The following is a 25,473-nucleotide window of genomic DNA, read 5'->3' on the forward strand; positions in this document are numbered from 1 at the left end:
GTGTGGCCATTTTTGTTGCCTTTCTGTAGTATGTGCATGAAAACTTGGTCATGAGAGGTGAAGAATTTAAAATGCAAATAAGACTCCATTTCGGAGAAACATATCAGATTTTTAAAATAGTTTAGAACAAGCAACCACCACATTATTTTTCATACATTGTACATAATGTACAAAATTTATGAAGTATTCAGTAGTTTATATTGCTGTTACCCTTTTGCTTCAGCCTGCATTTCTGGACTTTATGTTTCAAAAGGGAAAATAGGATCATCAGCTAAAAAGCTTGATGTAAATTCATATGTAGGGACTTTTCTTTTATAGACTATGCCATTGAGGACAACTTGGAAACTCCTTAGTATGCAGATTTTAGATAAGATACACTGTAATAACTCCTTTGGGTATGTAAATAATATTTTCTATTAACTGAATTCTACTACATGGTGAGAATTAAGTATAAAAGCAATGTGTCTGTGGTCACAGGAATCTGTTCTCTCTTTAACATTGTGGCAAGGAAGCAATATAAAGTTAAATTAATTATATCCTGTCTCTTGGGAATTCTGTTTTTGGCCCGCATACTCAATGCAATGTTATGTTATTGCAAAATCCATTATAACGTACCAAGTGCATCATTACTAATTTTCTTTTTGTAGTTATTACAGGGTAATAATAAGTTAATGTGGTTAGTGGCATGATGTACTGAATGTGGAACCCCCAGAATGAAAAATCCATACTTCTGTTCTGAACTTTCCCAAATTCTTACATTAGGAGGCAGGCCCAGTGATGAGTAGCACTGTTGTGCTAGGGACAAGAAAGAGAATGAAACCAAATGAGTCTCTGCACAGCTTTGAAGTGAAAAATGTGGCCAGTGTTGTGGCCAGACAGCTACCTATGTACCAGAGGAATGGAGAGAGCAACTAGGTCCAAATTTTATAAGGGTTTCATTAGATGGTCTAATAGAAAGTTGCATTCATCTATGGGCTTTTTAATCTGAGTAGTTTAGCCTATTACAAAGATAAGGATCATTTGCAAGATATAGATCCAGATCTGACTTCAGATTTTGAAGACTTCCAAAATGTGTGGTTTTCACTTCACAGCTATCTCCCATTTAAACTTTTTAGGATCACTTCTCATTTTAGAGCTTAAATAAATGAAGCAAAATCATTCCTAGTGTAGCACCATTGGCCTAACGCATTTACTTTAATATAAATGTTGTATCACATTATACATGTAATTTAAAATTTGAACCAATATAATTAATAAATTTGTTGATAAAGTCATTAGTACTACACAGTTGCAACCTTCTAGTACAATGTTATTGATGGAAAGGGAGAGAGGGTAACCCACCAGTAGTAAATAAAGGCATGCATGTGTCGACCTTCAAATCAAACTGTCAGGAAAGACACTGGCAGAATCTTGGTTCATCCCCATAGATGGCCATAAAATTTCATTCGGGAATATCTGCCACAATTGTGGCAGAAAAATGTGTTTGAACTAGAGCACATCAGAAAGTGGTAATTAGTGCCGTATAGGAGCTTACTAAATTCAATCTGGGATTTAAAATAGAGGACAGCCATGATATCGAGAGACACATGAGAGGTATGCACAGGAGAGATAACACAAAGAACAAAAGTAACTCCAACCTCTGCCATTTCCAGCACTTTGCTTCTCCCTCACATCATCTCCCACTCCTTGTCCTCAATCAGACTCTATTCCTCTGTTATCACTATCTACTACCCACTGTCTCCTCTCCTTCGACTATCATCTCTGGTTTTGACAATGACTCTCCCTCTCTCTTCTCACAATTTCCTTCTCTTCATCCTTGGTGACTTCAACTTTCACCCTGATGTCCAATCCCACTCTTTATCCTCTTGCCTCATTACCATCATTTCCTCATTTGATCTTCAGTCCTGGATTAACTTCCTCTCTCAGGAAAATTGCCATTCCTCCATGGGTAGCGTGCGAATTGCCTGTTGGGGGAGGTTAGTCCCCAGCCCCTCTCCTTCTACCCAGGGCCTCCCCACCCTGCTGGAGCCTAGGGTACCCTCACTGGAGCCATCGTGCCCCCCACCAGCCCCAGGCTTCCCAGACACCCCCAGCACCAGAGCACCAGGTGGGTCATGTGGCCCCAACCACACCCAGCACCAGGTCCGCCGCTTGTCCCAGCTGCAGGCCAGCCCACCCCAGCCAGAGCCTCAGCAGAACAGTGGGGAAACAGGCAGGAGGTGGCCTGGGGGTGAAGTATGAGTGAGGCCACCCTGGGCTGTTTGGGGAAGCTCAGCCTTCCTCGGCCTGTGATACCCGCCACCCATGCATTCCTCCAACCTCATGCTTATTGAGTACGGTTTTAAACCTGCTGCCTTGTTCTTGATCCTGCTGCTCTTGTTCTTTCTACCTACCATTCATCTCCTTTAACTCAGTCTGCTTACTCCCGCCCATTCCCCATCAATACACCTGCCCCTTCTGTAATCTCCAGCCAATCAATACCCCTAATTTATACATTACTCTCAGCCCCCTTCTCCTTGCTCTCAACTTCCACATCTCTGATTCAGATGTTGGTTCCTTCTACTCTACACTGTCCTCCACCCATAACACCTTTGCTTTGCTTTTCCACCAAAGTGTTCATGATTCTAGTCCTCCACTTTGGCATTCACCCAGCATCTGATTCCAGCTCCAGCTTTCAGGCTACATTGCATACTTCTGAGGAAAATCCCATAACCATGCAGAAGGGGAAGGAAATAGAAAAATAGGAACAAGATCTTCCCTCCCTGCTATTCCTGTTTTCTTTCATCTTCCTATTACTTTTCCTTATTTTGACCATTGTCCTTTCACCTCTTCTTCTCATCTTTTCTCCAGCAGGATCATTCTTGGTTAAGGTTTTCTTAGAAATTAAAATAAAAATTAAAAGCCTCTTAGCACTAGTTCATGAATACCATTTCTCCAGTCTATTGAGTCCACCCATACAGGAACATGCAGTCACCACCTACTTTATTAAAAAATGAGATGGTGGGGGAAAAATCATTAGTAAACATTTATAAATAGTTCTAATTTCCAATTATGTTTTACTATTAATCTTTAAGCATTTACACAGCATTATTTCAGATTTAATTTTTTCTAACAATTAAGATGGGTTTTCTTTAATTGATTCTAAATAAAATATTCTAAAAATTTATTCCTTTCTGCATCCGTTTGTTCAGTTTCCAACTCATAATGTTTCATGGCAACAAAGTATCGAATAAAGGTATCACCCAGTGCTTCCCTAAGGCACAAATCTTCCTCAAGTGCAGCAAGAGCATCTTCTAGTTTCAGAGGGATTGCTGCAAGTTTCAACTGAGCAGTGTTCTGGTTCTCTTCTGACACATCCTGGAAGTTAAGTTTTCTCTTTACTCCGTCCAGGCCTGCAGCAATAGTAGCAGCAAGCACCAGGTAGGGGTTTGCTGTAGCGGAACCTAGCTTGTTGTCTATCTGAGTGCCTTTTCCACCATGACATTTAATGTTAAAGGCGCAGCTATTATCATTAAATGCCCATTTTGCAGTCACAGATTCTTTTGATTCTTTACTATATTTGGAATAGCGTTTACGGCAGCTGACCGTAGGAGCCATCAGGCAGCTGAGAGCTCCGGAATGTACCAAGAGCCCAGCTAGCCAATTCTTTCCAACATCAGTGAGTGCCTGAACCCCCCAGTCAACAAAAAACAAATTCTTTTGGCCACTGAAATCCCACAGACTATGTGACAGAATCCCCGAATTGTAGAACCCATTCTCTGTGAAAAAACTTGCAATGTAGTTGTACTTTTTTGCCACTTCTTTAGTGCCTGTTCTGAAGGTGAAGGCAGTGTCAGCGGCACCTATGCCAAACTCTGGATGAAAAGAGATCTCCATCTGTCCAGGCCAAGTGGAAGAAGAGAAGCTCTCAATGTTGGCACCAGCATGATACATTCCTTCAATGAGTTCCTGAATGAAAGGCTGGTCATAACTATTGAGTATGCTTGCTGTAGGAAAAGATATTGTCTTTGAATTTACAATCTCAGCAATGCTATAAATACAAAATTCATAGGTGAAGGCAGAGCGCAATGACAAGCCATTGTCCTGAAGTTGGCTCAGCTGTTGTTTGGCAATGTGCCTGGGTGAGGTCAATAGAGGGGTTCCCAGTATAGTGAAGGAATCGCATATTACTCTAGCCGTTTGTTCAGTCCATGGTAGAACTCTAAATGTTGATAAATCAGGGCTCAGGAGTATGTCACAATTAAAATTGGTTGCACTTATGTGGTCCACTTCACTGCCCTTAGGATTCAGGGTCAGTTCGAGGTATCCTCTGGGCATGGACACACCATAGATTGCCTTTTCCTAAACAAGGGGAGAGTAATGGATTACTGAGTCTTTGACAGCTGAACTTTAATAATATTTTACATATATAATATAATATGCCAAAATCTTAAGTAAAGATTTCAGCATTTGGCACATAGGATCTTTCTCCTCAAAGAATCAAAAAGTGCTCCAGAAACTATAGATTGTATGTTGAGCACCATTATCATGTAGCTACCTCTGGAGGGTGGCAACCAGCTGGTGCATAAGTGTAAGGAGAGAAAGTGTTGAGCAAGGTTGTATGCAAATCTCTGCTATGTTTAAAAAATAATAATAATAATAATTAATAATGTCTGTGCAGAACTGACAAGACTTTGGGCCCCATTCTCCACTGTTTTACCCTTTATCTAATCATTTACACCTCGGCAAAGCAAGTGCAAAACTGGATGTAAAAGGCTGGCACAAGAGAATTTTCTTAAGATAATATTGGCATTTTACATCCACTTTGCACAGATGTAAGTGACCACACAAGGCATTGGAGAATCTGGGGCTGGGTTCCCTTGAAACCCCATTACACTCACTTTGTCTACCTTCGGTGACAAACAACTGCACCAGCTCTGCCAGGATGTGAACTTGTTACAGGGAATATAGACTTTTCACACCTGAAGCTTAGATTTATACTTGGTTGACTTTGTTTCGGTAAAAAATAAGAAACAGCCTCAAGACGTTAAATAATTCTAACACCTCAGTGCCTTCTTTAAACATCATGCAGACAGCTGGATCAACAAATTACCCCTTTGTTTGCATAGGTCGCTCCTATTGACATGCATGGGGACAATGCATAAATCAAGTGCAGACAAGACTGATATGGGAATTATAATAACTGTATCTTTGATGAAGAACCCCCTGAAAGTATCTTAGAGCCAGATCTTCAGCTGGTGCAAACTGGTATAGTTCCACTGGAATTATACCAAGTTACATCATCTGAAAATCTAACTTAATACTGTGCTACAGTTCTATGTTGTGGAAACCCATGCAAGGCCAATACAAATATATTTTTGTGAACCTGTTCTTTTATTTATATATGTATATGTCTATAGAGAGAGATAAAGCACAAAAACAAGTGAGCCTTTTTAGCAGTGTGGAAGCCAGAGAGAGTTTTTATACAGTTTGCCTGTGGGAAGGCCACAGATACTCTGGATTGAAAGTAACCCTAAATTTTTAGTGAATCGTCTCCCACTGCCCTGAGAAAGGATCACTATCTAAGTGGATTGACTGACTGGAATAGAGATTTCAAGACTAAAGTGAATGATACAACACTTTCTCCCCTGAAGTGGACAGAAGTTTCTTAACTTTTCCCTTTACCAAATATTAAAATTAGCTTTGATTTTAAGCAAACAATTCTTACCAAAATTACTGATTCAAGGTAGGTAAGGTAATATCTTTTACTGGACCTGGGGACTCTGTTACTGGAATGTACAAGTCTTCCAACTACATAGAGCTCTTCTATTTCAAACTATATACATTGAGAATCATATTTTTCCTTTCTTTTTGATAACTAGATAATGTTACCACAGTAGTCACAAAATTTCCTATATAGTCTCTATACTATGTTGTGTTATCCCATCACCTGTACTAAGCAATATGGTGAACATCATGGTAAGGTTATCTAGTTATCAAAGGCAACACTGAAAAACTGTTGAGGGTGACCACTTTACAGCCCCATTCATAAAAGCTACATGATTTCTCTTGAAATTTAAACGTTTTTTCTATTTTTAAAATGCTTGAGGATTTACATGGAGGTCAGTGAATAATGTGAGTGCAACAGATAACTTTGAATAAGTTGAGATGGGCACCTGTATTGTGAGTTAATGATTGAAAAAGATGGTGCTACTACCCTCTGCCTCTCAAAAGCATTAAACTAACTGAAAAAAGTTTATTTCTAATAACATCAAATGACATCAAGAGTAAATTGCATCTAAGTGCTAGAGTTAATAGGTTGAGGCAAAATCTAACAGCAAAATAATGAAAAAATGGTGTTAGCTTCAAAAGGTGCTTGAAATAAAAGCATTCAATTTTCTGTCGTGTTGATATCTTTTTTGTGATTGTGCAGTAGAATGTGAAATATTCATAGTAATATGAGAGTGGAAATACAGCATTAATCACCCACATTAAGGATCACTGGGAAAAAAGCTTAAAGGTCGTGATATATATACATGCTATCAAGAGCTTCATAATTTGACTCTTATTTGATTCTTATTTGACTATTATTTTTCTATCAGTATAGGAAATATTACTAAGCAATCATGCAACCCCATAATATTTTCTTATATGATGTGATTGTTGAAAAGAGAATACTTCATAACTGAAATGATTTTCATCTAATCATTTTTGTTTGTTTTGATATTTTCTCTTGGGTCTTGTCTTGCAATCTATTTGTGTCAAATAAAACAGAATCTTTATAATTGTGGTAAATGTGAAAAGATAATTCCGTGGAGGGAGATTATTGGATGTGAAAGTACTGAAATTAACATCTTAATTAGATTTGTATATCTGCAGGGCAGAGAAATGATGCTTCAGGGTAATGAGAAAAGCCCAAATCCTTGGGAAGTACTAATCGGGATGGGGGGAGGGGAGGAATGTTTGATTTTTTGCAGGCTTAAATTGGTGCATAAATTATGAGGAAATGTATCACAGCAATAAAGGCAGGGCCATGAGACCTCATAAGAGTATGAGAGGTGGAAAAACTTACATGAAAAAAACGAGAAGGAATGCTCTTGGATCTTGACACTCCATGCAGGTCAGTTGCTTCAAATCTAACAAACTGAATATTGTCTCTGGCCATCTGTTGTTTAATGTGTTCAATAAGCGAAACCAGGCGAAGGGAAGATTGACTTCCAGGGTTGTTTACATCAGGTTCTCTGCTGTGATCTTTAAAATAAAGAGCAGTGTTCATGTCAGACAAACTTAATAATACTGTCATTACAAACTGTTTCACTAAAAAGCATTAGAAGGACAAAATGTGATATAATAATAGGGTGGTCAACCCTCCAGGATTGGCCTGGAGTCTCCAGGAATTATTTAAATATTATGTCATGTGATTAAATCTTCAGGAATATGTCCAACCAAAACTGACAACCCTTGATAGAAACTTGACTTTTTTTCTTTCAATTATGAATTACCTACTGGGAAAACAAATGGGAAGAAGGTTTCAGAGTAGCAGCTGTGTTAGTCTGTATTCGCAAAAAGAAAAGGAGTACTTGTGGCACCTTAGAGACTAACAAATTTATTTGAGCATAAGCTTTCATGAGCTACAGATGATCTGATGAAGTGAGCTGTAGCTCACGAAAGCTTATGCTCAAATAAATTTGTTAGTCTCTAAGGTGCCACAAGTACTCCTTTTCTAAATGGGAAGAAGGTTTGCCACTTGCAAACATTTTGGAAGAGGACAGTCTAGATAATGATGTATATTTTTGTCCTAGAGACCCAGTACTATGATGGTTATTTTCTGCAAGTGTTTTATAAATCCACTAACACGGTCTCTGTGCATAGGCCGATAGTCATGGGGGGAGCATGTGCTGCAGTAGAGAACTTCTGAGTGAGGAGCCTATTAATCTAATGGGGGAGATTTTCAATGGCACAAAGGACAGCCAGATACCTAATTCCCATTGAAAAGTCAATGGAAGTTAGGTGCTTTACTTCCACTTGTGACCTTGAAAATCACCTACCTGTTGCCCTCCCCACCCCAACAATCATGCATAAGTCTGGAATTGTAGAGAGAAGACCCCAGTTGTCTTCTAACTCCTTCCAAATACAGCAGGATTCTGAGGTGGCCTGTAATCTCCCCCTCCACAGAGAGAAGGACTGTGAAGGCATGCTCTCTCGATTTGCCACCTTTCCCTGGAGATTGTTTTGGGCCTCATTCTCCTCTGTTACACTTGCTCTGTGCCTTTTTAACCCTATCGAAATTAATGGTGTTATACTCATGAGTAACTGGTGGAGCAGAGAATCAAGACTAGCGGCTTACTCTGACAGATGTCCTCATCCCTGCCAATGGCTTCCAATTACACTCTCTAAGTTTTATTTATTACTATTATTATTATTCTGTATTTAATTAGACTCTATAAACTGTGACCTTCATTTGGAATTAAAGAGTAACTGAGAACAGAATTTGATGCTAAGACTTCAGTAGTGTTAGAAAATAGTGTTGCTTGTCCATAGGAGAGATTTTTTGAAAGTCCAAAATTCCCACAGGGAGATAAAGATGGCAGCAGCCATCATAACCACAGGCTGCTCCGAGCCCTCAGATATCAGTGGATCAACCTTTGGTCAGTTTCTGATTGGAAAGCAGCAAGTATCATTATTATTTGTATTACCACAGGGCCAGGAGCCCTCACGAGGGACTAGGACCCCACTGTGCTAGGTGCTATATTACCAGACATAAGTACTGGGGGCATGTGGTGAGTAAAATTAAGAGGGAGGTGATATGTTTTATTGGGGTATTGTGGGAGAAAGGCAACCAAAAACATAGGCAGGTAGTTAAACCAAAATAAAAATGGTAGAAAAAAATAAAATAATAAGAATGAAGGGGAGGAAAAATAGTAATAAATATGTTCCATCTTTTTCCCCTCATGTTGTCTTCATGTTTTTTGTGTATTTCAACTGTAAGCTCTTCAAGGAGGTGACTTATCTTTACTCTGACTTTTAGGAATTGTGGAGAATAAGAATACGATAGTATCTCTTTAATTAATTTGTGACTTCTCTAACATCAGTCAGCATGTTCGACTATTTAGGAGCTACCAGAACCTCACTTGAACAGAAATGTGTATATGTAGGAAGGCTTGCATGTTGTGTATCTTCAGTAAAGAGTTAATCGGACCCCACATGTCATAAACATAAAGGGAAGGGTAACCACCTTTTTGTATACAGTGCTATAAAATCCCTCCTGGACAGAGGCAAAGTCCTTTCACCTGTAAAGGGTTAAGAAGCTCAGGTAACCTCGCTGGCACCTGGCCCAAAATGACCAAGGAGGGAACAAGATACTTTCAAATCTGGAGAGGGGGAAAAAGGCTTTTGTCTGTCTGTCTGTGTGATACCTTTGCCAGGAACAGATCAAGGATGCAAGCCCTCCAACTCCTGTAAAGTTAGTAAGTAATCTAGCTAGAAAATGCATTGTTTTCTTTGTTTTGGCTTGTGAAATTCACTGTGCTGGAGGAAATGTGTATTCCTGTTTTTGTGTCTTTTTCTAACTTAAGGTTTTGCCTACAGGGACTCTCTATGTTTTGAATCTGACTGCTTGTAAGATTATCTTCCATTCTGATCTTACAGAGTAGTTCTCTTATCTTTTTGTTGTTGTTGTTGTTGTTCTAATAAAGTTCTGATTTTTAAGAATCTGATTGGGTTTTTTGGGTCTTAAAAATCCAAGGGGTTTGTGCTCATCTTGTTTATTCTCAAGCCTTCACAGGAAAGAGGGTGTAAGGGCTTGGGGGGATATTTTGGGGAAATAGGAACTCAAAGTGGTCCTTTCCCTGTTCTTTGTCTAAATCACTTGGTAGTGGCAGCATACTGTTCAAGGACAAGGCAAAAATTTGTGCCTTGGGAAAGTTTTTAACCTAACCTGGCAGAAATAAGCTTAGGGGGTCTTTCATGCATGTCCCCACATCTGTACCCTAGAGTTCAGAGTGGGGAGGGAACCCTGACACCACATTTCTGGTTCCTTTGTACATGTTTGTTGTCTAAAGAGCAAAAGTCACAAACAGGTACCTAGAACATTTTTGGATTCTTGATAAATAATAAAATAATTATGGAGAGGCAGTACTCTCTCCATAGTTAAGGTCACAACCAGTGTCCATTATAAACCCTATTTTATTATCCTATAATTTTGCCTTGGAACCTAGATTTTTACTGAAAATTACTAGGTTTGACTTCTGTGTGAGCATCAGCACACACCATGTGTTTATTATCGTTACTTCATATTGGGTGGCTGTAACTTAAAAAGAACATAAGGGTTCTTCTATACATGACAGCTAAAACATTCTCCTTTAGCTCAAGTGGTAGAAACCCGTTTGTTTTGTTTGTTTGTTTGTTTGTTTGTTTGTTTGTTTGTTTTTAGTGTGTGGGGGTTTGGGTTTTTTGTTTTGTTTTGTTTTTGTGGCTGTAGGAACAGGGCTTTAGCTCTAGCTCTATAGCTGTGCTTTTATTTTGCAGACATTGTAGGTTCTCACTAGTTAGGGTTCAAATCATAGTTCTCTTAAAAGGCTGTTTTCCCCATTTTTATGAACTATAAAAAAATCCTCTTTCTCTCATATTTTTCAGGTAAACTTTAACTGACAATTAGAATGTTTTCTGAATTTTTGGTTTAAACTCTGTAAACGCTTTTTGAGATTCAGATTTTAAAATGGCTTCTGTCTGAAATCTTGTATGTCCCACATAATAAACACTTGTCAAGTATAACTATATGTGTAATTCATCACAACGCAATACACTTAACTTTGATCCAAAATAAATATTATTCTTTCTTCTGTAATCCCAAAATATAAACACAACACAAAACCAGTCTGAAAAAAGAAACAGATATACTGTACGTACACTGACATATAAAACAGCTTTAAATGCAAAGCCTCATACATGTGTAATTTTACCATAAATCAACACTTAGACACTTTACCAATTGAATATAACATAATGGAGCTCAAAAACAAGACCTAAAAGTTCTTCACCACCAATATTTACTGATAATTATATGTAACTGAAGTTTCCCACTGACTTAAGTGGGTTTGGATCAAACCTCATATGATCAGTTTATCTTTTATTATGTCTTTTTATTTATATTTATATCTTTTATTATGTAACTATTCATTTTCTTTCTTTGAATTGCTTGGATATTATACATGATATGATACGTAAGAACATTGTTATTGTTTAGTGATCTTAATTGGATTTTAAATTGAAGGACTTTTTTTGTTTTTGAATAATTAATAAATAATGAATAACAATAATCCTCCTTCTCCCAAAGCATATTGTCTTTCTGTGTATTTTGTAAAAGAACATGTACAATTTTCACTTTTCGCTATATGTAAGAAATAATGGGCATCATTTTGATAGGCCTAGTTTGACATCATTTGCCTCATTTCTCAGTGGGCATGACTGGGAAGGTGAATGGAAGGTTAAGTTGTAAATAGGGGCTTACTAAACAGTATGCAGGAGTCAGGATGTCTGTGCTAGCTAAGATAAACAAGAACACCCGGATGCTAGGGAGAACACACTGATGCTAGGGATAATGGACAAGATAAACCTGGAATGTAAAGAGCTAATCCTGAAACATGTAATGCAATGTATATTAAATGCAATATAATGTGTAAATGTATATAAAGGAAGAGGTTTTCTGTGTAAGTTTGGATGTGTGGTATGTCCTATACTCACCCACGACGCTTGAGCCTGATCAACTCAGTATAGCTTTGCTGTATGCCAAATAAAGGAACCTGAGTGATAAAATCTGGAGTCGAACTGAGTTTTTCAGTTTCCAATTCAAATCCATTTTGTAAAATCTATTTATGTAAATTTATATGCAAATTATTCATGCCTATCATGTTCTTGGCAAATTATCAAGAAATATAATAATTAAAGGAACTTTGGATTTCCCTTGTAAATTTGATTCCTTAAAAAGCAAATGAGTCATATAGGACAATTTTTATGAAGCAAAACCACATTTTTCCACATGTTTATAATAAAACAGTAGCATATAGAAAAGCATTCACTACTTAGTTTTTACCTAGTCCTTGCTCAGGCAAAACTCCATCTCCCACTGAAGAGAAAACAGAGTAGGGACTTCGTAATTTGGCCTATTAAATATGCAACCTCAGCCCCCCTACTATTGGCTTTGAATCACTACAAAATATTTCTAAGAAAATTCTAGTGCCTAATCTGTTAACATCAAGAAAGACTTGCCTATCTTATCCAAATCATTAGTACTGGACATCAAGTAGGATGAAAGGATTTGAACATATCAGTTGCACATGTGCATGGAGTTGGTGTTGGATTTGGTTTTTTCAGTGATCAGGAAGCACCTTGCCAGAAGACAATGCCCACATCCAGTGTCAGTGAGTCATTCTCTGGTTGTTCAAAGGAATTTCTATCCCATGATTGCTAATTAAACCACATAACATCTAACTCCCTCTCTGAAGTAAACACTGTTCTGACACCTCGATGGGTTCTAAATTAACAACAAAATTCAAGAAAAAGTCTGAACCTCATAGTGAACAATGCAGTGAAAATCTTTGTTCCATGTGCAGCAGCAGTCAAAAATGAAAACAAAATATTAGACGACAAAGAATGAACATATTGAAAATATTAAGTCATTATTAGAATGTATCAGCAAAAAATTCCCTGCCCCTCTGGAAGGTGATAGTATCATGGAGAACCAAGAGATTACAGTATAGCATAGTACCATATAGTGAACAAGAAGGAAGATAAGGTCTTGATCAGAGTTTTTGCTGTCTAAACTGAAAAACAGGCTCAAACCTTACAGATAGTGTGAAGGAAGAAGTGTCAGAATTTGTATGCGGCCTGAACAGGAGGGACAAGGAGAAGAGCCTAAGTAACAAGGAGTATAATGGCTTTCTCAACAAACAGGAGCTGAGTTTTGACCATGTAAGTTAAAGACGACAACAAGATACTGAGGAAGAGATGTCAGAGAAACAGGCTAAGATATAGATTGGTTGAAGGGAGACATGTTAGCAATCCAACAGTAGGATTTTTAAATCATCAACACAGGGAAGTCATGTGAACAGATCAGATGACACAGGATGGAGAGAGAAGAAGAGTAGGCCAAGAACATAGTCCTGAGGAACCCCCACAGTAAGAAGGAGATACGCTAAAATAATGGCAAGAGAGCTAGGTCATATAAAGTCTCCGGAACAACCTCTCTGTGGCTGCCCAAGCATGCATGGCAGAACCATTATTATCAGTGCTTTTCAAGCTTTATATGAATGCAGGGCTGGGCAGAACTTTTGTAACCAACAGCAAGCTCCAGCTTCAATTGAAGTCAATGGCATAACTCCTTAACATCAACGGGAGTAAGTCCTAGATGCTGAATACTTTTCATACTTCAATCTTTAATTTAAGTACTAGATAGGGTTTGTGAGTGATTTGTTACTTAGTTTCATACATAGTAATAAATGACTTAATATAAGGTCATTTATTAAGGGAGAAAAAACGCTTGCAGAACTGACAGACTCCATACTTTAATAATTCATGTATTCATCCATTTTACATAATTTTCATTGAAATGAGAACTTTGCAGAGGAACTTTTAGTAAATTTAAGCATTTTTTAATTTCTTAGGACACTATTTTTAGGCATTTTACATAATTGTATGAAGGGCTCAATCCTCCTTTCCTTGTGCACCCCAAATTCCCACTGAAGTAAGTGGGTTTTTAAGAATGCATGGAATTGATCTGAAGAATAGCACTCTGTTCCTTTAAGAATGTCCCAAACTGCTAACAATTGGGTATTGGTCACGCACACAGTACCACATTCTCATTGGCGTGTCTGTAAAGGCACAGTATGGTCAAGAAACCTGGTCCTGTTAATTGGGACCTATGCACTAACTGCCCATGTTCCACAGACCCAGTCCCACAGTCTGCAGTCATGCAAAATATCACTGATTTGAATGAGATTTTGGCCTGACCGAGGACTATGTGGGAAGTTTGGTATATAGGGCTAAAGCCTGCTCCTAGCACACTACCCACCTAAAACAGGCTGCATGGTGGAGAGGTCCATGGTGACCAGAAGGATGGGATTCTCCCTCAAGCTGTCATACCTCTCAACAGTCCCCATTTTCAGGGGACTGGCCTACTTTGGCCCACGTGTCCCGGTTGAACTTTTCCCACATTTAGTGGCACCAACAGCTGTACACACATTACAAACTGTGCACACCCTTGGCGGGACAGAGCTAGGGAGGGCAGAGCTTCAGCAGCTCCTGGGCATGCTTACTGGCTACAGGGGAGCTTAGGGATAGTGAGTGACACAGCATCTGGGAAGGCCAGGCTGCAAAGTGGCACAGATTTGATGGGTGAGATGCTGAGGCCATCGGCTGCAGCAGGTCAGTGACCAGTTGTGTCCTGCTTTAGCCACTTGAAATGTTGGGAGGGATGAGCTGTGAAGTGGCACCAGAGTATGTCCTCAGTGGCTATTGCACTGATTCCTCTGACTCTCTTATGTTGGGTCTACATAGTAATCACTGACTCTGTCATGCCCTATCCTTAAGACCCCTCACTACTGGGACATAGGGAGTCCCCACAGAGCTGTCCTTCATGGCATATGAAGTTCAGACCCCTTGCATGGGCTTCCTTTGTTCTGCCTCTTCCTATATCCTGCATATAGCAGAACCACACTGATTAAGCTACCTGGAAATTTGGATGTGATGAAGATCTCTCACTTAAGTAGCATCAATATTCACTTAGTCCAATGGGTTTTGAATCCATTATATGCCTTTGCAGTATTAGTGAAATATCCATTTGTATCTGCTATAGGGCTGCATTTCCACTTCCAGCCTAAATCTACAATTTATTAAGTTCTTTAGAATCTTGAGGCATGTAAGTTGCTATAGAAATATAAATATAAAATTTAAAATATTAAATATAAATCTATGAGTATTCCAAACAAATGCTTCCCCTTGCATCTTCCAGGTCAAATTTATCCATCATGTCCTTGCTTCCAACCTTGCTTCTGCCCACAGTATCTCTCTATGCTCATTTCTTTCCATTCTACCCTCACGTGCTTCACCCTGCCCTAAAGCCACATATCTGTCTGCTTTATGTCCTTATCCACTCTTGCTTTTGAGTCTTGGTACTTCAACTCTAATGCTTCCACCAATTGTTCCTCCTTAAAACACACTTTACCCAAGTGGCCTATCAACCTCCATCCAGTTCTTATAAAGGGTTCACACAAAAGGACAGGACATTTCTCTGAAAAGGAATTGCAGACCACACTGTTTTTTCCCTTTCTTCATTTTTGATATGTATGTATCTGAGATCAATGGGAGTGTTGCTCAAACAAGGATTGAAAAAGTGAGTAAGGACTTCCATAAGTTGTCATTATTAATAAATATTTTAAAGTGAGACAAGTGAAAGGAAGTAGTCATATTACATTCCAGACTGCTATTGCCAATGGACTGGTTTTATATTATATTGTATATACTAAATAAACTTCATCTCTTCAGTGTCAGAGGCCTCTCTTTCTACCTATCTCCCTAGTGTCTCTGAAAAGCCTAAGAGGCTTTTGATTTCTAATGTCTAGCTTGGAGTGAACTCTATTTGCATAAGTGCATGCTATTATCATATATAAGTGCTTATGCAAATGCATAACCTTATGTAAATGAAAATGTTTGCATAATTACCAGCACTTGACACCCTCCATGTTTCTACGGTGATGCACTGTTTTTAAGAAGCTATAGTTTCAGATCTGGTCTAACTGACAATACCCAAAGAATAATTTCTCTAACTGGCTGAAACATCTTGCTTCATTTTCTAGGTCAAAATATTTTTTCCCTGTAATTGACTATGAATTTCAGCACTCTTCTGTTGTCCCAGTTCTGATTTTTTTTCTGTGCGGTGGGGGAAAAAGGGGGTCTCTGATGAATGTGTGTAGGACAATAACTGTGAGGGGGAGATATACAGTGGCTGGCTGTATTATGCAATTTGCAAAAATCTTAAAGGGAAGGATGAGTAGACTAGTTATTTTTAGAGGGTTATTAGGGTTTGGCTACACTTGCAAGTTAGAGCACATTAAAGCAGCCCCGGGTGCCCTAACTCCTGAGGTGTCCACACTGGCAAGGCACGTAGAGCGCCTGGACTCTGTAGCTGGAGCGCTCCTGGTAATCCACCTCCACGAGAAACATAAAGCTTGCTGCGCCCCGGCCAAAACACCCAGGTGTCAGTGTGGACGAGGTGTTGCATTACTGCACTGTGTTTGGCCTCCAGAAACATCCCATAATCCTCTGAAGTCAAGTGGCCACTCTTGTCATTGTTTTGGAATCGGATGTAGGAATGCAGATAGCCCCTTTCAAAGCTCCATTTCTGACAGCCGGCATGCTTATCTGCTCCAGGACAAAGCAAACCATTAGTGTGGAATGCTGCTGTTGTGAATGTGTGTGTGTGTGGGAGGGGGGGTCTGCTGTTGTCTGAACTTACAAGACAGCATGCTGACACACTCTCTGCCCCCCAAATCACACTGTCTCTCCTCCCACATACACACAACACACTCCCTGTCACACTCCACCCCCAGCCATTTGAAAAGCATGTTGCAGCCACTTGCACACTGGGGTAGCTACCACAATGCACTGCTCTTTGTGATGTTGCAAGAGCTGCTAATGTGGCCACGCCAGTGCATGTGCAGCTGACAGTGTAAACACATGGCAGCATTTTCCCTGCTGTGGTCTCCGAAGGCTTGTTTAACTCCCAGTGCTCTACATGTGCAAGTGTAGCGAAGCCCGTAGTGAAGTGACTAGTGTGGATGTATCTCATTCCTCTCTACTGAATGGAATAAGAATTTTGATTGCCGAAGGAGGTTCTCCTTTATTCAAGTGATAGAACCCTCTGCTTTTAGAACAGTAAAATCTGAGTTCTCTCCTTGCTCTTGTCATGAAGTTCTGAAGTGTGTTGTGTCCAGCATAGTAACAAATCAGTTCCTAGAAGGCGATGGATATGTTATAGTATTTAAATTATCTAACGTGTTTGACTCCACATTAAAAAATTAGAGGTGGATAGAAGAGATACTTTGGTTCCATATCTAGATTTTGGCACCCCAAACTTTGGGAAGGTTTTGGAAGAAAGCTTTTGATTTGACCCACTTTAAGTATATGAAGCATTTGCAAAATATGGATTTGAATAAGGATTTGCATTTCAAGACAACCCTCCACCCCCTCTAATTTGGGTTCAGATCTGAGGTTTTGGCTCAGGCTGTTAGCTAAATAAAATCAAATGAATAATAATTTAATTATAAAAGAAAACATTTTGGGATAATCTAATACTCTTTAAACTAACAACACTGCTGCTGGTGTCAGTAGAATATTGGTTAGGAACTGAGTAAAGACTGCAGGATTTAGTCCGTTATGAATATGTTGTGAGAGTAGGTCAACTGCAATATTTTGGATTTCGTTTAATTTTTTCTGGTATTGTAAAACTTTTCTCCCTTAATTTAAGCTGCAGTTTTTCAGTGAAAATCAAATGTCAAACTACATATATCTAACTAAATGGAAACCACTGTTATGCTTTATGTTTTAAATAAGTCTTACCCTATTTCTGGGACAGTAGTATCAGTGCAAATGTACAAAAAATATGCAGGAACTTAGAACTTCTGCTTCACCAAAGGCAAATGGAACCTGGGTTTACAAGAGTTCTGAGTTGTGTTTTTAAATCCAGGTGAGTTCTACATTTGGCAAAACAAACTCTTCCTTTCCTTATAGTTTCCTTACCTAGGTTTTGAACTATAATTCGCATAATGGTCAATGATGCAGCTGAGACAAGGTGGGTGAGGTAATATGTTTTATTGGACAAGCTTTCAATCTTACATAGAGTTGTTCTTCAGACCTGATCTGCGTAAGCTCAAAAGCTTGTCTCTCTGACGAACAGAAGTTGGTCCAAGATAAGATATTACCTCCCAAACCTTGTTTATCTAATATCCTGGGACCAATGCACCTACAACAACATTGCATTCGATGATGCAGTTGGAGTTTAAAACAGCACATATTTATGAAGCAAAAAGGACTTTGGAATGCTGAAGAAATTATTCCTATTCTCATTTTGCAATTTAGGAATTGGCTTTATGAACTAAGGGGAAAATAGTGGCAATCTGAAGGATTTGGTAATGAATTCCACTGGCCTTTCATTAATGCAAATACATAAAATAATCTAGAAGGGAAAGAGGAAATAGTCTATGCAGAAAAAATCCTCTTGGCTGTCTACTGATCTCATACATTAAACATGATCACAGTGAAAGCTGGCCACAATATATATTTTCATTGTTCTATACTTCTGAAGCATCCTCTCTTTAAAAGATTACCTTTTAGGATTTAATTCACTCAATTAAGAATAGCAATGCACAACTATTTATGCATCCACATGTCCTGCTCAAAACTTAATTTGGGTGATTACAAAAATTCTTCCTGTGGCTTGAATTGTTTGGCATCTGCAAAATTGCCTGTTTGTCAGAGCATCTTTAGCAAATCCTCTACACTTCAGAAAGCAGATTTTTTTAAATGTTAGGTAGCTTTATAATGAGTCACATGATACTAAATCATGGATCTAGTTATATCAACTATTGACAAGGGTAATAATGTTTTCTAACATTGGTAAAAGTATATCATAGTTGGAAATTATTTGCCCTGTCTTATAAGCTAGTAAAGCAATCTGAGTACCATCCTCCTACATTCTTATTAGCCTGTGACCTAACAGTGCCCACTAACAATATTGTTTGTGCTGTTGACCACTTCCCAGAATAACAACTAACCTGCTCAAACTCATTATAGCTAATAATAACTTTCCGTTTACTGATCCTGCTAGCCCAGTGGTTTCATTTTTATTAGTTCAAAGAAACCACAGTCTGTTAGTAGCAATTAATTGGCTTTAGAAACACACTTTCCAAATTGTCTTATTGAACAGCATGAAGATATGTGTACACTTTCTGTTTAATTTGCTTTTCTTACCCTGTTCTTCCTATTAGATGTTTTGGAATTCCAGTCCTCTTAGGACTAATAATTGAAAACATCATCCTTACATGGAAGCAATTTTCACTGCTGGAAATAGTAACAAAAAGGAAATTTCAAGAAACTCAGAAGATTTCAAGGCTTTCCGGTGACTAGCAGACCTATGGAAAAATGTTGCCTATGTCCAATGTAAATGAGAAAATATTTAAATTTTTAGTGAACAAGACATGACCACTTCTGCCTAGCCGTTTCTGGCAGGCAGTCAGGCTTTGTAAGCACCTTGCTATAGAAGAAGCAGTCTGGAAGTACTGTAAACATTTTGATCAAGTCCAGTCACATGTACAGTAACTGCTATTGCCAATTGTCTAACATGAATGCTGACAAGAGATTTAGGGTTTTTCTAGACAATTTAACTGCATTCTTGAGAGGTACAGTAGGTGATAGTTTAACTTCTTACCAGTCTGGTCAGGAGAAGGGTCGAATTTAATTCCTGGCATGCTGCCTGTGTTTTTATAAAATGGTGGTTGTCTCCTACTGGGATGCTCCATGTTGCTGCCTTCTGATTGTTGCTGATCAGACCCAGCAGAGCTGTGAACCAAGAGGGGCTTATTTGGCAGCCCTGCTACATAATTGTCTATACAGTGGAGCTTTCGATCCTTCCCTCCAAAATTAAGAGAAAGAGACTCAAAGGATCTACCCTGTTTGTCAACTGCTTTTTCATTAGGTTTTTGCAGATGTATATGGGAAGAAGTTCTGCTGGCCTTGCCAGTGTATTTGGCCCTGTTACCAAGCAGAGAACTGTTTCTGAGTAGATTTTTCAACTCTTGCAATGTTTGTTTGGAAACTCGAGACTCCAGCATGAAAGATGCTTCAGTGCTTTTTTCCTGGGTTGCTAAATTATTACCTTTATTCTCTTTCTCTGTTGCATCCTCCTCTTCATCTTCTGTTCCCCCACATTTGTCCTCATTACTTGCTGTCTCTGTCACCCCAGATTTATCTTCTCTGTTTGCTATATCTGAACCCTCAGATTTTTCTTCTTTGCTTTCAGGCTCCGTTCCCAAAGGCTGATTCCCTTTGCTTGATGTCTGTATTCCCTCAGGTGTCTCCACCTTTCTTTCTACCACTCTTCTCCCACCTTCATCATCTTTGTGGACTTCTGTTTTCCTCAGTATGTTGTCTTTCACAGTGACTTCTATAGGGAAGTTCCAATTTCTGCCCCTCTTTTGATCTTGTGTGTTAGGGAAATTAGATGGTTTTTGAAGGGATGGACTTGCAGGTAGTTCAACATGACCAGTTGCTCTTTGCAGATAAGAATGATCTGGGGTGTTTGTAGGGTGGGAGATCTCCATTTTCTCACATTCTAATGGGAGAATGTATTTTGCAGTGACTTTAACTCCTCTTGTCCTTTTTAAACCACATATACTTCCGCCATCAGCTTCATCATTTCCAACTGTGTTCTGTAATCATCAACAAAATATATAGCCAAATAATATGCATGAATGAAACAAGGGTAGAGTAACACAAGACAGGAAGTAACACCAACAACTGCATTTTATTATCACATGGGACTTCTGTTATTTCTTGCTGAAAAGGAGTTCTATGGGGGAAATTACTTATAATTTCCATATAATTTCTGTATAATTTTCATATAATTCAGTTTCTCTGACGATATCCTCTTGAAGGATTCTTATTTTGGGGTTTTAGCTCCTTTAGAGCAAGACTGGTTCAGGTCCCTATTCTTCAGGTATTTTGACCATTGAGGGCAGGTTTAACAGGGTACAGTGCAAGCTGGATTCCCTGCTGCCTAGTATGTGCCACCCCTTGCCAAGCATAAATGTCCTTTAAATGTGAACAAAATGTGTTTTTAATACAGCCAAATGTTAAATTAATACATCTAGGAACAATGAATGCAGACCATAACTACACAATGGGGAACTGTGTCTGGGAAAGAAGTAACTTTGAAAAGGATTTAGGAGTCAAACTGGACAAGCAACTGAACATGAGCTCCCAGTGTGATGCTGTGGCAAATGGGCAAATGTGATCCTTGGATATGTATATACAGGGGAGTAGAGAGGTGATATTACCTCTGTATATGGCATTGGTGAGATCAGTTTGGGAATACTGTACAATTCTGGTGTCCTCATATTAAAAAGGATGTGGAAAAACTGGAGTGGGTTCAGAAAAGAGCCCCACAAATTATTTGAGGGCTGGAGAAAATACCTTGCAGTGACAGACTTAAAAAGCTCAACCTGTTTAGTTTATTGAAAAGAAGATTGAAAGGTGACTAGATTAGTGTGTGAGTAACTGCAAAGGGAGAAAATACCAGGTTTAAAGGGCTCTTTAATCTAGCTGAGAAAGGCATAACAAGAACCAGTGATTTGAAGCTAAAGCCAGATAAATTCAAATTGGAAATAAGGCATACATTTTTAAGGGTGACCAACCACTGGAACAAACTACCAAGGGAAGTGATCCATCTCTTGATGTCTTCAAATCAGGAGTGGGTGCCCTTCTGGAGAATATGCCTTGGCCAAATACAAGTTATGATACTGGGCTCAATACAGAGGTAATTAGGCACAATTTAATAACCTGTGACATATAAGAGGTCAGACTAGATGAAATAATAGTCCCTTCTGGCCTTAAATTCTATGAAATCTATGTTCTGTTCAGTTTCTCCTACTTACCACGGGCAAATCACCCAGAATGAAACACAAATTTGAAATGATCAAAAAATGTGCCTCAGGGAAAGACAAAAAAAGGTGTGAGAGAAAAGCCGCATGAAAAGTAACAGGTTTCATAGTAGCAGCCGTGTTAGTCTGTATTCGCAAAAAGAAAAGGAGTACTTGTGGCACCTTAGAGACTAACAAATTTATTAGAGCATAAGCTTTCGTGAGCTACAGCTCACTTCATCGGGTGCATCCGATCCTGCAAGATGATATCTTCAAAGAAACAGAATTACCAGGCATGTAATTTTCCCTTCTCTAAAGATGCCATCTGGGGAGCAAGAAACTTTAGGGATGTCGTAGCAGAAAATGAGGGTAGAGCCGCAACAAGCAGCAATAACAAAGTTAAAGCCAACAGTTCGAACAGCTAGCTTGCTTTTTTTAAATAGCATTAACAATATACAGAGGATTTTATACATGCAACACCACACCTGACATTCAAGTCTGCAGAAATACATAGCATTCAGTGGGGGAGGGGGGAAGCCAGCTGGAAATTAGGAACATCCCAAAATAAAACCACACTATTATAACAAATAACAACAAATATGACACAATAGCAACTTTTACTTTAAATGTATATATGGGACTAAATGACTTAGCCAAGGTCCCCTTGGTTTGCTTGAATCAGCCATGAATGTATAGATAAAAAGCTACTGGGAAATCATTAAATGTTCTGAGTTTGAGTTTTAACAATATACTGAAGACATTCAGATCTATGCCATCAAACTCTCCAAATTTATATTCTGCACTTTCATTGTTTTCTGTGGTGTCTGAAAGAAATAGGGGCCTGGATGAAAGCAAATTGGATATTAGTCTAGATAAGACAAACAAGTTGTTTATTGGCAGATGGAAAACATTTAGAACAATAGACAGTGGTGTCTGTAGCACATATTGTCAGTAACATTTGCCCATCTTCTGCCAACATGATTAATGGCTTGCTTTTATCTAGGATCCCTCACTACTGTTTGATTAGCAGTGATGGCCCATTGTACCTTTGTCCAGCACTATCTGGCCAAGATGGTGTGACTTGTCCTCTCCTAAAACAGACCTCATAATAGTCTTTCAAACTTCTCTCATGCTCACTTTAGACTACTGTAGTGTGCTCTATTTAGTACTACCTATAAATGCCACCCAGAAGCTTCTGCTACTATAGTATATAGCTGGCTGTCAACCTTCTAAGTAGGACAAGCCACTAGAAGCACATAACACCTGTGCTCAGATCTCTACACTGGCTTCCTTATGATGTCCAGGTGCAATTAAAAGTCTTTAGTGGAAGCATTCAGCACAGAAGTTTTGCTTACCTCAATTTTCATTTAAAATATACTGTTCTCCTTTAATGCATCTGTCTGTCAAAAAGCTACTATATTTTTTGCTCATTTGACCCCCAATAATAAACAGGCCCAGTTCTTAGAGCTGTGCCAACATTGCAGCTGCTGGAAACAAGGAAGCAAACTAAAAAGCCACATACATTTAAACTTCCCCATTAGCAATAGAGGAGATTGACTGGGGAATATGGGGGACAATGTTTGCCAAATGGGAAAAGGCACAAAATCAATAGGAAATAAAAAGATTTCTTCCAACTTTCTAAGGGGATTCTACAAATATAAAAATTTTCTTTGAAACAAAAAAGAGAAAAGAGATCAAGCTAAGAAATGCTCTTGACATGACTGTATTTTTAAAGAATTTACTGAAACGTTAGACCTTTCCCTGGCAGAGGGAAAAATCCTGTCAAGGATTTTTATTCCATAAAATAAACTGGGACCTTGGGACAGATATTTACCAGTCTTTGAAGGGAAACTGTACCCATTTCCCTCAAAGTGGCACATCTTTTTTTAAAGAAAATACCCCACTCAAAGGGTGAAATTTTCTATGATGCTAAAACACAAGACCTAGCACTATTCAGGTCTCTAACATGTGGCTCCAGGGGTACCTTCTCTTGTCTCTTTGCACTGGGATGAATGTCACCCCCTATGAATAAACTCAAAGATGTATGTATTTCCACTATCTATACATAAAATATGGAAGTTCATTTGGAAAAATTTTGAAACTTTAGATTTCTGCAATGAAATAAATGGACCTATTTTTCTTATTAAAAATTGAAATGTTCATTTGTATTTATGACTCTAGGGCTATGAGAGAGTTTAGCTGCCCAGGGAAAAGCTATACTCCTTCTACATGAGGCCAAATTCCAGACCAGGGCATGTCTACCCTAAAGATTAGCCCCAATTACAGCTTTTGTTATAGCTGCACCTCTGCAACCCCTAGTGTATAGTTGATATTGACACTTGTGGCACTTACTCCAGTTTCAAGCAGAGGTAAGCTTCATCTGTGTAAACAGGACCTTTGCCCATCTACACTATAGGTTTCCTCCTGTGCAGTTATTCTATTGGCTGGATACCAATGGCTGCAATCAAGGCTAAATCCTCAATGCAAATCCCCAATTGCTTCCCTCAAATAGATATATTGCTGCATACTTGTAGGGTAGCATCTGAATAGCTAGCATTCTCCTGTGCTGCCTTTCATTGCTCTTGTTGCAGGAACATATAGGAAGTGGTGATGAGTGCAGAAAGTGTCATCAAACACAATTTTTAACAGTAGAGCTTGTGAAATTGCCACCTCTACCCTGGGCAGTTCACTTGCATGCCAATTCTAGCATACCATCAAGCTCCAACAACTGACACACACTTTATGTTATGCAGTAAGGTAAGGCACTTAAATCGAAAGGAAATTTTCTTAATCAATGTAGGTTATTCTTTAAACATTATAAAAGCTCTGAAATAGGGATTAACTGTATTATAATATACAGCACTGCAAAAAAGGCAATCCACAAACTGCATCCATCAGTCTGAAAACATTTGGAATTGCCTTTTGGGGCAGGGATTGGAAGGGGGAGACACCAAATGCTGAGAATTGTATTATGTGTTAGGCAGGTGAAAATTCAAGTAAATTCTTGAACTTTTGCCCTAAGAAACATCTACAGCAGTTTAACAATATGTCTGCAATTTTATACAAGACAGATTTAATGGCTGGAAGAAAGGAAGGAAGCTTGTATTTTTCTCCTGCTTTCCGTTTGTTTGTGACCTGATGTAAGTCTCTTAGTCAACCATAGGATTTAAATAAAATTCCATCAAAATGCATTGGCAAATATATATATATGAGCTTCTACTGTAGCATTTGAGAGGAAGAAGGTGGGGAGGGAAAATAAAATAGTTTAAGAAGATTCCTCAGCAGTTATGGATGAACAATTGTAAAAGGGTTCTTGTCATAAATATAAAGGGAAGGGTAAGCACCTTTCTGTATACAGTGCTATAAAATCCCTCCTGGACAGAGGCAAAATCCTTTTACCTGTAAAGGGTTAAGAAGCTCAGGTAACCTCGCTGGTACCTGGCCCAAAATGACCAAGGAGGGAACAAGATACTTTCAGATCTGGAGAGGGGGAAAAAGGCTTTTGTCTGTCTGTCTGTGTGATACCTTTGCCGGGAACAGATCAAGGATGCAAGCCCTCCAACTCCTGTAAAGTTAGTAAGTAATCTAGCTAGAAAATGCATTGTGTTTTCTTTGTTTTGGCTTGTGAAATTCACTGTGCTGGAGGAAATGTGTATTCCTGTTTTTGTGTCTTTTTCTAACTTAAGGTTTTGCCTAGAGGGATTCTCTATGTTTTGAATCTGACTGCCTGTAAGATTATTTCCATTCTGATCTTACAGTTGTTCTCTTATCTTTTTTTGTTGTTGTTATTCTAATAAAGTTCTGA

At 38.7% G+C, this 25,473-nt stretch overlaps 1 protein-coding gene across 1 annotated transcript in view; it reads right to left on the reverse strand.

Moving 5' to 3' along the window:
* Window positions 1-3,141: 3,141 nt before the first annotated feature.
* Window positions 3,142-25,473, reverse strand: part of LGSN (lengsin, lens protein with glutamine synthetase domain) — a 34,959-nt gene continuing 12,627 nt past the window's right edge. The window contains exons 2-4 of the mRNA XM_043511470.1: window positions 19,460-20,459; window positions 7,052-7,230; window positions 3,142-4,341 (exon numbers count right to left, since the gene is read on the reverse strand). Of these exons, the coding sequence (XP_043367405.1) occupies window positions 3,142-4,341; window positions 7,052-7,230; window positions 19,460-20,459 (2,379 nt within the window). The remainder of the gene's footprint in view (window positions 4,342-7,051; window positions 7,231-19,459; window positions 20,460-25,473) is intronic.

This window comes from Dermochelys coriacea, chromosome 3 (genome assembly GCF_009764565.3).
Source record: "Dermochelys coriacea isolate rDerCor1 chromosome 3, rDerCor1.pri.v4, whole genome shotgun sequence".
NCBI classification, from domain to species: domain Eukaryota; kingdom Metazoa; phylum Chordata; order Testudines; family Dermochelyidae; genus Dermochelys; species Dermochelys coriacea.